Source organism: Megalobrama amblycephala, linkage group LG12 (assembly GCF_018812025.1).
Source record: "Megalobrama amblycephala isolate DHTTF-2021 linkage group LG12, ASM1881202v1, whole genome shotgun sequence".
Taxonomy (NCBI): domain Eukaryota; kingdom Metazoa; phylum Chordata; class Actinopteri; order Cypriniformes; family Xenocyprididae; genus Megalobrama; species Megalobrama amblycephala.
Window position 1 is genome coordinate 2,645,365 of NC_063055.1, and position 15,977 is coordinate 2,661,341.

Consider the following 15,977-nt stretch of genomic DNA (forward strand, 5'->3'; position numbering starts at 1 on the left):
TTTGTTATTGTAGTATGTATAACTCCACCTATATATTAATAAATCTGCATGCCAAGAGGGAAAAAGTAAAGGCTGAGCATTACACATGTGGTATTATACAGCTCATTCTTTATTGATATGAACAGTCAGGGTTCGGGTGGGTGAATATGAAAAGATTTCACTCACAACATGTTTAGTCAACATTCTATACAAAACCATCTAGTGAAGTCCATAATCAAGAGTTTATTTGAAGTTGAGTGAATATATTACATTTCTGGAAAACTGCAGAAGTGCATGGAGATGGTTAATCCAGCAGGATGTTGAATTAGGCACAAAGACAAAACTCCAGCAAGGCACATTGCTTCCGACATCACTGAACCGTAACCAAACGCCTAAACATGCTTCACGTGGGCATGCCAATCATATGATCCTGGAGACATTTTACAAGAACAATAATCATGTGCAAATAAACTTTTTATTCCACATTTGTGGATGGACTATTTTCCTTTACAGATTTTAGGACGGTGTGAATTAGGTTTTGAATTTAAATAATCCTCAAAATGTGTGTGTGATGTTCTCAGTTTGTGTTTTCCAGGACAATTGCGATTCCCTGACCGCCACCAATGCAGGCAGAGCCGATCGCATACTTTCCACCGCGTCTCCTGTGATAGAGAATAGAACACATCACATGACTTCATGCAGTATAGATACAGCAATGCAAGATCAGGATTACACATCCTAAAAATAACACACTCAAAACCCATTTTGCTGCCATGATGTTACTATTTCTGAGCAAGAACTTGAAGGGTTAGTTCACCCAAAAATGAAAATAATGTTATTTATTACTCACCCTCATGTCGTTCCACACTCGTAAGAACACAAATTAAGATATTTTTGATGAAATCCAAGAGGTATATGACCACTTACAAGGTCCAGAAAGGTACTAAAGACATCGTTAAAACAGTCATGTGACTGCAGTGGTTCAATTTTAATGTTATTAAGCGACAAGAATACTTTTTGTGTGCAAAAACAAAACAAAAATAACTTTATTCAACAATCTCTTCTCTTCTGTCATTCTCATACGTTGTTTACGTCCAGCGCTTTCAGGTTCTACGTCAGAACGCCGACTCGTTATTGGTCGGCTCATGAGTCAGCATCACACACGTGTCATGCTGATCACGTGATCAGCTTTGGCCAATACTGAGCCGGCATTCGGACGTAGAAACTGGAAGCGCTGAACGTAAGCAACGTATGAGAATGACAGAAGAGAAGAGATTGTTGAATAAAGTTATTTTTGTTTGTTTTTGCACACAAAAAAGTATTCTTGTCGCTTAATAACATTAAGGTTGAACCACTGCAGTCACATGACTGTAAGTCACATAACATTCTGGACCTTGAAAGTGGTCATATACCTCTTGGATTTCATCAAAAATATCTTAATTTGTGTTCTGAAGATGAACGAAGGTCTTACAGGTGTGGAATGACATGAGGGTGAGTAATTTCATTTTTGGGAGAACTAACCCTTTAAAACCTACTTATTTGATTTTTGCTTATAAACTTATAAACACTATTATTGTATTATTATTCTTTTCTGATTTTTAATATAAGGTCTGATGCATTTGATGTATGTTTTTGTTGTCTTTGATGTACTCTTTTATTAATGTACATTGAGGATGATGTTTAGAACAAGTGTTGTTTTAATTAGTGCTCAATAAATATGGAGGAAGTGGACGCTTCATGATGTTTCTTTTTCAAATGCGTCATTCTTTTCTATAACTACAATAATCGTTTTTCTGAACCAGCATTAAATTACTGTGTTAACCACTTGCAAACAGCATTGCATAAACAATTGCTAAAATATCTTTTTGATAAGTAATTTCAGAGGCAAATTGCATTACATTTTAAAAAGATTTCTTCATAACAACATGCATCAGTGAATGATGCACATTTAGACCAGGAATTAAAGTTCATGTTGACATTTAACAGTGTCCATGTAAATATGTGTCGCACTAGCTATGTATCTATCCACCTATTTTTATGCAAATTTTGAGATATTGCATTAAAAAAAGGATGGAAATGCCAAGATGCGCATAAATTCTAAAAAAATAATCATAAAATAAAACGTATGCACTCAATTGAGGCGGATTATTTTTTATCCGATAAGAAAACGTGTGCAAAAACTGCAATAGAAACATATTTACTGAATAAATCCATCAACGTGCATCAACAACAAAAAAACCCTCCTGTGCCTTCAATCAGAGGCTGTGATTGGATAACTGGACTAACTTGCAGCATCTCCCATTTTTATTACAGATATCTTGCGCCAATTTCCCATGAAGTGACAATTTTGTTGTCTTGAACACATGGGATGGAAACATAGCTTAATTCGCAAATGTTTTATGCCACATTCCAAGTCAAATTCACCACTTTAAAATGAAACACAGCTATTGTGAGCGTCTTTACCTGAGCTCATGAACGAGGTGCGCAGTGATTCTTGTCCCAGAGGCTCCGAGCGGGTGTCCAAGGGCGATGGCTCCTCCGTTAACGTTGGTCTTCTCGGGGTCCAAGCCCAAAGCTTTAGCCACTGCCAGATACTGAGGAGCAAACGCTTCATTGACCTGACAGACAGATATATGAAACCCTGGATTAAATCTGCATGACCATAGCCAACTAAATCCACTCTAGTTAACATTTAAGTGGCCGTTATCTGGAGTTAAAAAAGACGTCAACGCATGCATAATGTGATGAGCCTAATTAGAGTATGTTATTATATCATACCTCCACCAGGTCCATGTCTTTGAGTGAAAGACCAGCCTTCTTCAGGGCTTCAGTGATGGCAGGTACAGGCCCTGTTGTATTTACAAATCATTATACAGTTATTTATTTTTCTCCCCACTAAGTATATAAGAATATGTTGGTGGATATTGCACTCACCAATTCCCATGATGCTGGGATCACAGCCTGAGACGTGATAGGCCACAATTCTAGCCAATGGGGTGAGTTTGTGAGCTTTCAGTGCGTCCTCACTGGCTATGACCACAGCTGCAGCTCCATCAGACACGCCCTGTGGGTGGAGCCAACGACATCATAAAAGACATGCAAATACACACTGCAAAAACACAGAATGACTTCAGTGGCACTGCTTAGTTACATTATTTATATATATAAGGTTGGTAAAAGGTTGGTTTTTTTTTAAGTTTTGCTCATCAAGCCTGCATTTATTTGATCATAAATACAGTAAAAACATTAATATTGTGAAATATTATTACAATTTAATATAACTGTTTTTGATGGAAGCTTGTTTCCACCATGAAATAAAAATAAAAAAAAGGTAATTGCGACTTTTTCTCTCACAATTCTGACTTTTTCTGCAATTGTGAGATGTAAGCTCACAATTGCGAGTTATGAAGTCAGAATTTCGTGATATAAAGTCAGAATTGTGATTGCAATTCTGCAAAAAAAAAAGTTTAAATCTCACAATTCTGACTTTATTCCTCAGAATTTTGAGATATAAAAAGTCAGAAGTAGGAATTGTGAGATATAGTCAGAACTGTGTGATAAAAACTTGCAATTATTTGCTTTTTTATTTTTTTACTTAGTGGCAGAAACAAGCTTCCATAGTTTTTTGTGTTACTATATGTTAAAATGTAATTTATTCCTGTGATCAAAGCTGAATTTTCAGCATCATTACTCCAGTCTTCAGTGTCACATGATCCTTCAGAAATCATTCTAATATGATGATTTGCTACTCAAGAAACATTTCTGATTATTATCAATGTTGAAAACAGTTGTGCTGCTTCATATTTTTGTGGAAACAGTGATACACAATAATTCAAAGTTTGAGGTTAAGATTAAGAAAAAAAAGAAAAATAAATAAATAAATAAATACTTATATTCAGCAAGGACCAATTTGATCATTAAATTGATCAAAAGTGACATTAAACACATTTTTAATACTACAAAAATAAAATAAATTCTGTAATTTTTAGCTTTCTATTCATCAAAAAATCCTGAAAAAAATAAATCACAGTTTCCACAAAAATATGAACTGTTTTCAACATTGATAATAATTAGAAATGATTCTTGAGCATCAAATCACCAAATTTAAATGCTGTTTAGATGCACACTGGTGTTTCTTGTGTTCCACCCACCGAAGCATTGGCCGCAGTGACGGTTCCTCCTTTCTTAAAGACGGTCGGCAGCTTCGCCATCTGCTCCAGTGTGGTCTGTGGACGGGGGTGTTCGTCAGTTGTCATGGCCACTTTCCCTTTCTTGGCTTTCACATCAATGGGTGCGATCTCAGCGTTGTAATAGCCAGCCTCATGAGCTGCAGCAGAGAGAGAGATGTGTGTGAGTGTGTGTGAACCGACACAGATGAACAAAGGTCTTATGGGTGTGGAATGACATGAGGGTGAGTAATTTCATTTTTGGGTGAATTAACACTGTAAAACCTACATATTTGATTTTGCTTATAAGCTATAAACACTATTGTTGTATTATTATTCTTTTCTGATTTTTAATATAAGGTCTGATGCATATGATGTATGTTTTTGTTGTCTTTGATGTACTCTTTTATTAATGTACATTTAGCCGCTGTGAGGTCAATACACTCACCTGCTTTCCACCTCTGCTGCGTCCGATAGGCGTACTGGTCACAGTCATCGCGTGTGATCTGGTATTTCTCTGCCAGGTTTTCTGCTGTGATGCCCATGGGGAGCTTGATGTTCAGATCGGTCAGTCCTGCCCACAGTGTGTCTTCCAGCTGATTCACAAACACACACAACACATGTTATTCAGAGTCTCAGAAGTACTGCATTCCCAAAAAATATATTTAAATTTTATTTTTTATTTTATTCATTTATTTATTTTGCTTATGTATGGGCGTTTTTCCATTTCTTGTATGTGTATGTTTTCTTATTATTATTTTTACAGTTTTCTGTAGATGCTCTTTAATGTAAAACTATAATGATATTCAGGGTTTTGACCAATGAATTTCCATGACTCCTCCTCATTTGTCAATACTAGATAAAAAGCCAATTAAAATTCCAACTAAGAGCCAATTTAAATTCATTACTGGAGCCTCAATATTAAAGAGGGTCATGATATCAAATACGTCAATCAAATACATTTGCATATGACCGCCTCCACAGCAAGACTTCGACCAATAGTTACACATCATCTCACCGTAGGCCCGCCCACTGGCATTCAGTCACTTAATGGCTGACATTTTAACCCTTTAAGACCTGAAGGCTTTTTTAGAGGTTTTTTTTCTGAGTGACAAACACAAAAGTAAAGACTCATAACTCCAAAACTGTAGCAAGGAGAGTCAAAAGGTTTTAAGACTTTTAGATTTTAAGTAAATATAAATGACATTACATTTGGACATTTTCTTGCTGAGAAACAGCTGATAAAAGACAAAAAATATATATAATTTTTTTTAAAATAAATGTTTCTTTTTTTTTTATTTGACATGGAATAACTCAGGAACGCAAAAATTCTTTTTTGGTGATGCTCTCCAACATGTGAGCTGCATCTGGTTCAAATTTCGTGGTGATAGCATAAAGAATAGTTTAATAAATTGTTATTCACTTTTTCCACAGCCAGGTGGCGCCCACGGGCAGTAAACTCTGGTTTAGAGGCGCTTCTCAGCACTCGTTGGAAGTTTTTCATAATGGTTAGATGCATTAAAAAGATTAGGTTCTAAGATTTAAAATTATATCTATTTTGTGTTATTCCACATTGGAAAACGAACATGGATGGGTCCGGGAACATTAGATATACACTGCATCCCTGACAGATGAGAGACATGTTTTTAGCCAAGTATGTTAAATCATTCCATGAGTAATATCTTGTGATCAACGCAATATATTATATTGATTTGTTATGAGCACGTGAAATATGCATATTTGTATTCAGTTAGTGGCTGTGCTATTTTTGTTGTAAACAAATATTTCTCAAACTCATTAGAGGGTGAAAACAACGGAACAGAAGCATGTTGGAGGCTTAAAGTCTCTGGTTTTGTATGCAAAAAGAATTTTTGTGCAGACGCTCCATCCGGTCTTAAAGGGTTAAACAGCTTGTTTGCATATTGACTTCAGAAGGATCCCAGCATCGGAAAGAAGCGGGCGGAAATTTTAACGTGATCCCAGATCATGCTCGGAGCATTTTGTGCAATACACAGCAAAATCCCCAGAGTTAAATCAACTCTGCTCAGAGTACATATGGTCCCTCTCTAAATAGTGTTAAAATAACACTGAAGCAGAGTTAAAGTTAATGAGATAATTAAACAATTAATTAAGTAATGATTGAACATTAGTGATGAACACCTGCTGTTAACAAGCAGAATCACTGAAGAAAAGAGAAAAACAAAACTTTAACTCTGCTTCACCGTTACTTTAACACTATTTAGAGAGGGACCATATGTACTCTAAGCAGAGCTGATTTAACTCTGGGGATTTTGCTGTGTAGCAAGTGGTCTTTAATACTGTTTCCTATGCAATGATGTTAGCCAATCATAACATTGCCTGTTTACTGACAAGCCTTAAAGGAGCCGTGCCTTAAAAACCAATCGTTTCAGACAGAGGGTCAGAATGAGGGTTGAAAATAATATTTTTTTCCCAAATATATATATATATATAATCCATGTCATGACCCTTAAATTCAGAATCAGTAAACTTCAAGTGATGATCCTTACCTTCAGATCAACTCCAAACTTGGTCCCGAAGCGGATGTTCCTGACGGCATAAGGAGCTTGGCTCATGCTCTCTGAGCCTCCACACAGGACGACCTCTGACTCTTTAAGGCAGATCTCCTACAGCACAACACACACAGATCAGCATCTCCTGTGAGGAAATTATTGCACCGTTTCGGTTTCATTTGGGCTCGTACCTGTGCTCCATTGATTATGGACTGGAATCCAGACCCGCAGAGGCGGTTGACAGTCAGCGCCGGCACTGGGATGGGAACACCAGCCCGCAGACCCACGTGACGCGCCATGTAAGCGGCGTCAGCAGAGCTCTGAATGACAGAGAGAGAGAAAATGATATTGAGGAGACCAGACCTTCTCCACTGTGTCATCAGTCTGATATGTGCAAACGTTATCATGGATCAGTGGTGTCATAATGCTGTGATCAAGTGTAAAGTGCTGAGCTGTAATAAATTGGGATATATGATATATTGGTGAGCATATTGTCAAATTAGTCTGGATTAATAATAAATATGAATTGGCATGTTACAAAAGTATCAGTCATCCATCCCGTCATAATGTTTGATGCTTAATTTTACTTGTATGATTTGTCTATTTATATATGTATGCACACACACACAGATTATATTATATATATATATATATATATATATATATAAAATCTATCTTAGATGAATGACTGATACTTTTGTTACAATTTTAATATTATATCAAATAAATATTATAAATAATAATATAAAATTATAAATGTAAAATATATATGCAAATATTTCAGAACAGAAATCTGAACACTGGATGAAGCCAGGCTCAAAATTCATGTTTTATTTTATTGACATATTAGAGTTAAAGGTTTTTACAGATTTTGGATCTCTTTTTTCATGTCAACAGCCAGAAAAAATAAATACATTTAGACCATATTCATAGGAATAAAGTGTGCACAGCTGAATCATCAGACTAGGTAAGCAAGCAAGAACAACAACAGCGAAAAATGGCAGATGGAGCAATAATAACTGACATGATCCATGATAACATGATATTTTTAGTGATATTTGTAAATTGTCTTTCTAAATTAGGGCTGTCGCGATAATCGCAATTTCGTAATATCGCGCTTTTGACGAACCAACCGCAGAACACTGCAAAAACCGCAGCAACCGCGATATTTGCATGTTTTCTATTTTTTGAAAGGCTATGTCCTTCTCGTTTTACACTTCATACACGTGTACTAAATATTAAATAAGGTAATAATGATAGCATAATGTGTACCATGGTGGTACACATTTGTACAGAGGCTCCGTAGATTTGCACTAAACAAACCTATACAGACAGTGAATGTGAGAGAGATCGACTGAGCGCGTGCGATTACCTGCGTCTGTCCTTCAGGCCGAGACATATATTCGTGAAAAAAAGTTGCCGTGTCCAAGGATAGCGAAATCTCTGCATTAGCATCGAAGCATTACTGGTCAGCTGAGCCTTATAAAGTGGCGCTCAACGTTAAAATGATTTCAATAGCTTGTTTCATTTCATCTCTCTGAATGAATCTGCGTTTTTGAACGTGCGGTTGAATGAACGGTTTAAAGACTCAAAGACAGTCCCTTGCCGCCACCTTGTGTCACAACAATGTAACTGCACTGACTGACAGCCCGTCTAGAACGCGCAGAGATGAGTAACGTTAGTTCTGCTTATACTCGTGAAATATCAGCAGAAAGTCTTGTTTAGTCAGATTCGAGGATCGGAACTAACTATTATACATACAACAATAGCTCTACCATCTTATTGTCAGGTTTATGTTCTGTTTTGTAGACCCTTATTTTGACATTCTCTTTACTTCAATGCTCTATTTAGTTTCGTTATTGAATATGATCTTTCTCTCTCTCTCTCTTTCTCTCTCTCTCTCTCTCTCTCTATATATATATATATATATATATATATATATGGCGGTAATACCGCATATCGCGCTATTGAGCCACTCAAAAATACCGCAAGGGAAATTCCTTAACCGCGACAGCCCTATTCTAAATGTTTCGTTAGCATGTTGCTAATGTACTGTTAAATGTGGTTAAAGTTACCATCGTTTCTTACTGTATTCACAGAGACAAGAGCCGTCGCTATTTTCATTTTTAAACACTTGCAGTCTGTATAATTCATAAACAACTTCATTCTTTATAAATCTCTCCAAAAGTGTGTAATGTTTGCTTTAGCCACGGAGCACCATCAAACTCATTCAGAATCAAATGTAAACATCCAAATAAATACTATAGTCACATGATCTGATAGGCTGCATGACGAACACTTTGTAAAGATTCATTTTGAGGGTTATATTAGCTGTGTGAACTTTGTTTATGTATTATAGAGTCGCGAGCTTGGGGCGGGGAGCGCGAGCATTTAAAGGGAAAGCACGCTGAATCGGCGCATATTTAATGATGCCCCAAAATAGGCAGTTAAAAAATTGAATAATAAAAAATCTATGGGGTATTTTGAGCTGCAACTTCACAGACACATTCAGGGGACACCTTAGACTTATATTACATCTTGTGAAAAAGCATTCTAGGGCACCTTTAAAATGTGCATTTTTGGATGTTTTCTTTCCACTAGTCTGAAAGAAGACAAGTTATTGAAGCAAAATAATCCAAAATCTCAAAATACATATCATATCATACCTGCATGACATTTCCTACGATGACACTGTTGACCAGCTCCGGAGCCACATTCCCAGCAGCCAGAGCAGCTTTTGCGGCATGTTCCGCCAGATCCGTAGCACTGTGGTCCTTCAGAACTCCTCCATATGTGCCGAACGGTGTCCTCTTGGCCGAGACGATGAACACACCTAGAAGAGAGAGATGCAGTTTCCAGCAGTTCATATCAAGAAAATAAACACTTAACAATATACAAAAGATACACATTTATACATTAAAATACCTCATGATAAAGAGTAAACAAGACTTGTAATGTGTGTCACTGACCTCACCTTTAACCTAATTCTGTCAGTTATGACTTTCATACACAGTTTGACTTTTTTATGACTTTTATACACAGAACAGGTCACTCTTTTTACTTATATTGCTTATATTAAGCTATGATTTATAATGATGATTCAAAATTTAAGCTTTGAATCTCTCAATAATTAGCTGAAGACAAAATTCCTTTAAATAAACAGAAACTTAACTGCACTTCTATTAATATTTCAGAGAAAATAAAACGAGAAAATATATTAAAATAGGAAACAGAAGGGAAAAGTGACATTGAAGTTCAAGTGTATAAGTGGAAAAGCGGATAAAACAAACAAATCGTTCGAGAAGTTTTAATATAACGCGTTAATTCAAAGTAAAACATATAAAGTTTGTTTACCTCTGAGGAGAGACATGTTAGTGATTGTAGTTGTGATGGTGCTTTTGATCGTTTGAGCGAAACACACTGCGCCGACCTTTCACCCACTAAACCCCAACATTCACTTCACAACATTCGACAAACCTGTCAAATATTACATTACGCTAAAAAAAAATGCATCATTTTACACGTAAACTTACATTAAATTATCTATGTAATAAATATTATATTTAATATTCCAAATATCGTCCAAGGATTTTTTTAAAATATTTTTTAAAATATAAGAACGCGGAAAGTGCGTATGTAAAACGAACGTGTTTTTACCATGACCTACAGATCCACATTGGACACCGGAAGGTGTAAAACAGTTTTAATTTCGCATCATTAATGTTTGTAAAGTCGATATTCCTGTAAATTATGGCGGGGATTGTGTGTCGTACTGTAAGCCGGATTATATCGAGTCAAGCATCATGGTATGTATTTAACTGTATATAAATCCATGTGCGCCTGATGATAATATTAGTATTTCTCTATAGAGGTCATGATAATGATGATGATGATGATGATGATAAATCACTCTTTTACAGCAGTAGCTCTGTGGTTGCTGTCAGACACAGTCACTGGTTCACATCAATGCTTTCCCTGAAAACATCTGTGCCATTAAGGTCAGTGCAGATACTAATATTAAACACTATATCCTTATAAATCACTATCTTTCTTCTAAAATATACTTGCTGCAGTTTCTTGCATACCATGTGACTGCCATATTTCATGTGTTTACTGTAGAAAATATAGCACTTTGGCCTGGAAACTATGAATTTACCATGTTATGGTGTTTAACTGTATGAAACATTGACCTTTCTGTCTGATCCAACAGAGCAGAGCCCAAGAAGAAGAAGAAGGTGGACCCGCGGCGAGAGATGATGATGAAGGAGCGTCTGAAGAAGAAGCTTAAACGGCTGGAGAAAGTTCCTCCAGAACTGATTCCCATTGAAGACTTCATTACATCAGCTAAGAGCTTCGACGAGACCAGGTAAAATACTGTAATACACATAAAGACACCCCCGGACAAACGTCTGGACACACCTACTTTATTCTTTATTTTCTATGTGTTTAGAGTTCTGGTGAAGTCTATGAAATTACACAAATGGAGATATTGGAATTATGTTTGCTACTCTGGTCAGAGTTCACCTTATGTTCACTATTATTTGATCAAAAATACTTGTGAAATATTTAATGTCACCCACTTTTTGTGCATAGACGTGAAAATACACTATGCATTTATTATAATTTGATAATAAAATATGTGATAGGAAAAAAGGCAATAAAACACTGACAGTTAAAGGGTTAAAATAACTGATTTATATTTTAATATATTTAAAAAAAAAAAAAAAAAAAATATATATATATATATATATATATATATATATATATATATAATGCTACAGAAGCTTTGTATTTCAGATAAATGCTGTTCTTTTGAACTTTCTATTCATCAAGGAATCCTGTAAAAAAAAGTACACAACTGTTTTCAACATTGAAAATAATCATAAATGTTTATTGAGCAGCAAATCAGCATATTAGAATGATTTCTGAAGGATCATGTGACACTGAAGACTGGAGTAATGATGCTGAAAATTCAGCTTTGCATCACAGGAATAAATTACTTTGTCAAATATATTTAAATAGTACACAGTTATTTTAAATTGTAATAATATTTCACAATATTACTGTTTTTTACTGTATTTTTAATTAAATAAATGTAGCCTTGGTGAGCAGACGAAACTTCTTTTAAAAACATTAAAAATCTTAGTGGTTCCAAACTTTTGGACTGTACTGTATATATATATATATTCATAATTTGATAATAAAATATGTGATAGGAGAAAAGGCAATAAAACACTGACAGTTAAAGGGTTAAAATAACTGATTTATATTTAAAAAAAAAAAAAATATATATATATATATATATATATATTATATTCATAATTTATGGTAATAAAATATGTGATAGGAAAAAAGGCAATAAAACACTGACAGTTAAAGGGTTAAAATAATTGATTTCTATTTTAATATATTTAAAAATAATAATAAAAAACAAAAATTTTTTTATATATATATATATATATATATATATATATATATATATATATATATATATATATATATATATTTGTTCATAATTTGATAATAAAATATGTGATAGGAAAAAGGGTTAAAGGGTTAAAATAACTGATTTATATTTTAATATATTTAAAAATAAATAAATAAATATATATATATATATATATATATATTTTTTTTTTTTTTTTTTTTTTAATTTGATAATAAAATATGTGATAGGAAAAGGCAATAAAATACTGACAGTGAAAGGGTTAAAATAACTGATTTCTATTAATATATTTGAAAATGTATTTTATTTCTATCCTGACAAAGCTGAAATTTTTCTGATTCAAAAAATCCTGGAAAAAAGTATCATCGTTTCCTCAAAATTATTAAGCAGCAAAACCTGTTTTCAACATTGATAATAATCAGAAATGTTTCTTGAGCAGCAAATCATCATATTAGAATGATTTCTGAAGGATCATGTGACACTGAAGACTGGAGTAATGATGCTGAAAATTCAGCTTTGATCACTGGAATAAATTACATTTTAAAATATATTCACATAGATTTTTAAATTGTAAAAATTGTGATTTTAAATTGTAAAAATATTTCACAATATTACTGTTTTTACTGTATTTTTAATACAGCTTGATGAGCAAAAGAGACTTCAAAAACATAATAAAAAAATTATCCAAAATTTTGACCAGTAGTGTAAACACCAAAATGTTAAATTTCTTATATTTCTCACTTTTTAATTACTGATTTTTCACGAAATAATGGGTATAAACAGTAGACTAAAGGCTAAATACATTCTGGAACTTGTGATTTGAATGAAGCTCAAACTAATCGGATTCCGTTCACACTCCAGGATCCGCGAGGCTCCCAAACTCTCTTTTGAGGAGAGCGAGCGCAGAGCCCATCTGCTGAAGGAGTGGTCCCGATACAAGCGCACTCAGCACCAGACGGAGATGGATGTCATCCAGGAGGCTCTGGAGGCTCAGAGGCAAGCGCTGGACGAGCTGAAGCTGGAATCAGAAGAGCTTTATAAAGCAGCAGTCAGCCCAGATACGGACGTGTTCCCTTTCCAGCACGAGGGTCCCTGTTACACACCTCCAATTACAAACTATGAGGCTCCAGAGGGCAAATACAACGACATTACGCGAGTGTACACGCAGTGAGGCTCTGCGAAGGGGATAAGTGTTGCTTTCTGCTCTGATGAAGAGCAGCTGTATGTCAAAAACATCAGAGAAACAGACTGTGAGAATGACTTTACTTCGTCAGCTCCATTAAATCATGTTGCAAATGAATATTTGTCAACACACCTGGAACACAAGGACAAAAAAAATAAAGTTTTTGCAAGACTTGATGTGTCTTTAAATCATTTGTTTCAATATTTATACCTTTATTGGGATAATTAGCTTTATATGCCAGTGATTTTGATGACTTTCAGGTGGTCAGTGTCACAGAATACAGACACATAATTATCTATTTACATATTCATTTCAGGTCTACAGTGAAACAAACTCTTGTAAAAACATTTCATGTCTTCATTCATAAACACAATTATAGAATTAAAAACTTAAACTGCAAAATTATGGCTTTTGGACTGAAAGAGTTAATGATAAAATTGGGATATAAAGCCTGTTCTTTGAGTTTAAATGGAAAATAATCAAAACATGTAGAACATGATCTAATATTTGTGTGCTACATTGACTCTTTCATTTTATTAATTCCATATTTAAGTGTTGCACTAACTTGATCAAGACTTTTTAAGCTGCTTTGCGTTTCCCAGTGAGCACCGGGAAAATCAGATCTACAACAGAACAGACACGCGTCGGTCCAGGAGAGGTAGTGTGAGGAGATTCCCAGCCGGAAGTCCATACGACTCAAGTACTTGGTTCTTGCATCACAAACAGTCCCGTATGATCTGCATCGGTGCGTGGCGTGTGTGAATGTGTTTAAGAGTCCTGTGGTTTGTCCTGGTTGAGAGGGAGATGCCAGTCAGCCGGAGGGGTTTTCCGAAGCTCCCAGACCGGAGTGAACTTCCTCTGCTCGGCGACCCGTTTCCTCTCGCTCTCCTGGAGGGACTCCTAATGGAGTGTATGAGATGATGAACACAAAGTAAGAGAGAAGTGGCAGAATAAACGGCAATGTGACCCAAACGCTGGTCACTAGCGGTGATATTGATGCATTTATGTGTGATATTATTTAGGGGTGATATTTGATGCACATTTAACATTTGTTCCCCGTGTTCAGAACACTGTAAAGATGTCATTTTTTCCATCCAAAAAATATTCCTATGCTGTCCGGTGGCTGAAAAGTTGATCAATATCTTTGTGTTTTCTCGCACTGATTATTGTAATGTCACCCGAATCCTGTCTGGAACCAGGACAAGGGATCACATCACTCCAGTCTTGGAGTCTTTACATTGGCTCCCTGTCAGATTTCATGTGATTATCAATTTTTGGCTTCTTAACATTTTTGTGGAAACCTTGAGACATTTTTATAGTATTCTCTGATGAATAGAAAAGTTCTAAAGAACAGCATTTATTCAAAATAAAAATCTTTTGTAACATTATTAATGTCTTTACTGTTATTTTTGATCAATTTAAAGCAGCATAAAAGCATTAATTAAATCTTACCAAAACTTTTGAATGATAGTGTATCACAGTTTCCACAACAATATGAAACATTTTCAACATTGATAATAATCAGAAATGTTTCTTGAGCAGCAAATCATCATATTAGAATGATTTCTGAAGGATCATGTGACACTGAAGACTGGAGTAATGATGCTGAAAATTCAGCTTTGATCACAGGATATAAATTATAGTTTACAATATATTCATATAGAAAACAGTTATTTTAAATTGTAATAATATTTCACTATTTTTCCAGTATCAAATAAATACAGCCTTGGTGAGCAGAAAAGTCTTGTTTCAAGAACATTTAAACAATCGTAATCGCTCCATAAGTGCAATTCAAACCCATCATCTAGCTAGACTCACCTTGGCTTGTGTGCTGTGGTTTTTCTCCCACTCTTTGCAGGTGTAATAGTCTTGTTTCCACTGCTTGCATTCTGGTGATTTGCCGTAGGTGTAGTATTCATGAAATCTGTTGAATAAACTCTTGCAGTGCTTGAATTCACTCCAGTAGACGTCACAGGAGCGTGGTGGCTGTGGCCAAGAATTAAAAACACACTCATAAATATATATATATATATATATATATATATATATATATATATATATATATATATGGGCCAAACAAAAGTCATGGCAGAATAACAAAAAAGTACTGTAGTTGCACCATGGTAAAATGATAGTATTAAATATTAGTTTGGTAATAATAATAAAGGTACTGAGTGATTACACTTACAAAATGAGCTATTTAGAGGTTCTGCCACAGCAAAAGCACAATATTTATAAAGAATAACATGGTAATTTACACCAAAAGCCATTGTATTTTTGTTGTTAGTGACAAACCTGCACCAATGACTTTACTAGGGTTAAGTAGAGCACTTCATTATGCTATACACGTGTGATATTATAGAATATATACTATATTTATAAAGCAAACGCACTCAACATTAATCAACATTTCTATAGAAAATATAGACAAATATTGATGTTAGACTGACCCTCCACAGTGAGTGTGACCCTGCCATACTGCGCGCTCTTCTTCTCTGGTGACTTTTATCAGCGTTTTAGTTCTCCACTGCCATCTACTGACGATGTGAAATAAACTGATATTGGCTTTAAAATTAAATAAACATGTTATCCTAGTTATGCGTCTGTAATTATATGTTTGTGCTTAAGGTGTAGTGTATGTTTAATTATTGATACGTTTATTTAATTTGTCA

The 15,977-nt window shown here is 34.9% G+C and overlaps 3 protein-coding genes across 4 annotated transcripts; 1 reads left to right on the top strand and 2 right to left on the bottom strand.

Annotated features, from left to right (window-relative positions):
* Positions 1–88: 88 nt before the first annotated feature.
* Positions 89–10,165, bottom strand: acaa2 (acetyl-CoA acyltransferase 2). Its single transcript, XM_048208885.1, has 10 exons — positions 10,031–10,165; positions 9,343–9,509; positions 6,868–6,996; positions 6,674–6,790; positions 4,594–4,741; positions 4,131–4,306; positions 2,914–3,043; positions 2,758–2,828; positions 2,443–2,597; positions 89–641 (listed from the first exon to the last, which is right to left on the bottom strand). The coding sequence occupies exons 1-10, from the start codon at positions 10,044–10,046 to the stop codon at positions 557–559; spliced, it is 1,194 nt and encodes a 397-aa protein (XP_048064842.1). The 5' UTR covers positions 10,047–10,165; the 3' UTR covers positions 89–556.
* A 146-nt stretch (positions 10,166–10,311) lies between these two features.
* Positions 10,312–13,479, top strand: mrpl40 (mitochondrial ribosomal protein L40). Of its 2 annotated transcripts, none has more exons than XM_048208887.1 (4): positions 10,312–10,482; positions 10,600–10,674; positions 10,887–11,042; positions 12,984–13,479. In XM_048208887.1, the coding sequence occupies exons 1-4, from the start codon at positions 10,427–10,429 to the stop codon at positions 13,291–13,293; spliced, it is 597 nt and encodes a 198-aa protein (XP_048064844.1). In that variant the 5' UTR covers positions 10,312–10,426; the 3' UTR covers positions 13,294–13,479. The 2 variants fall into 2 exon arrangements, with proteins under 2 accessions (XP_048064844.1, XP_048064843.1); XM_048208886.1 differs by having other exon boundaries at positions 10,314–10,482; positions 10,597–10,674.
* Positions 13,480–13,483: 4 nt separating this feature from the next.
* Positions 13,484–15,907, bottom strand: lg12h22orf39 (linkage group 12 C22orf39 homolog). The gene is made up of 3 exons (XM_048208888.1): positions 15,756–15,907; positions 15,124–15,291; positions 13,484–14,205 (listed from the first exon to the last, which is right to left on the bottom strand). The coding sequence occupies exons 1-3, from the start codon at positions 15,780–15,782 to the stop codon at positions 14,074–14,076; spliced, it is 327 nt and encodes a 108-aa protein (XP_048064845.1). The 5' UTR covers positions 15,783–15,907; the 3' UTR covers positions 13,484–14,073.
* Positions 15,908–15,977: the final 70 nt, after the last annotated feature.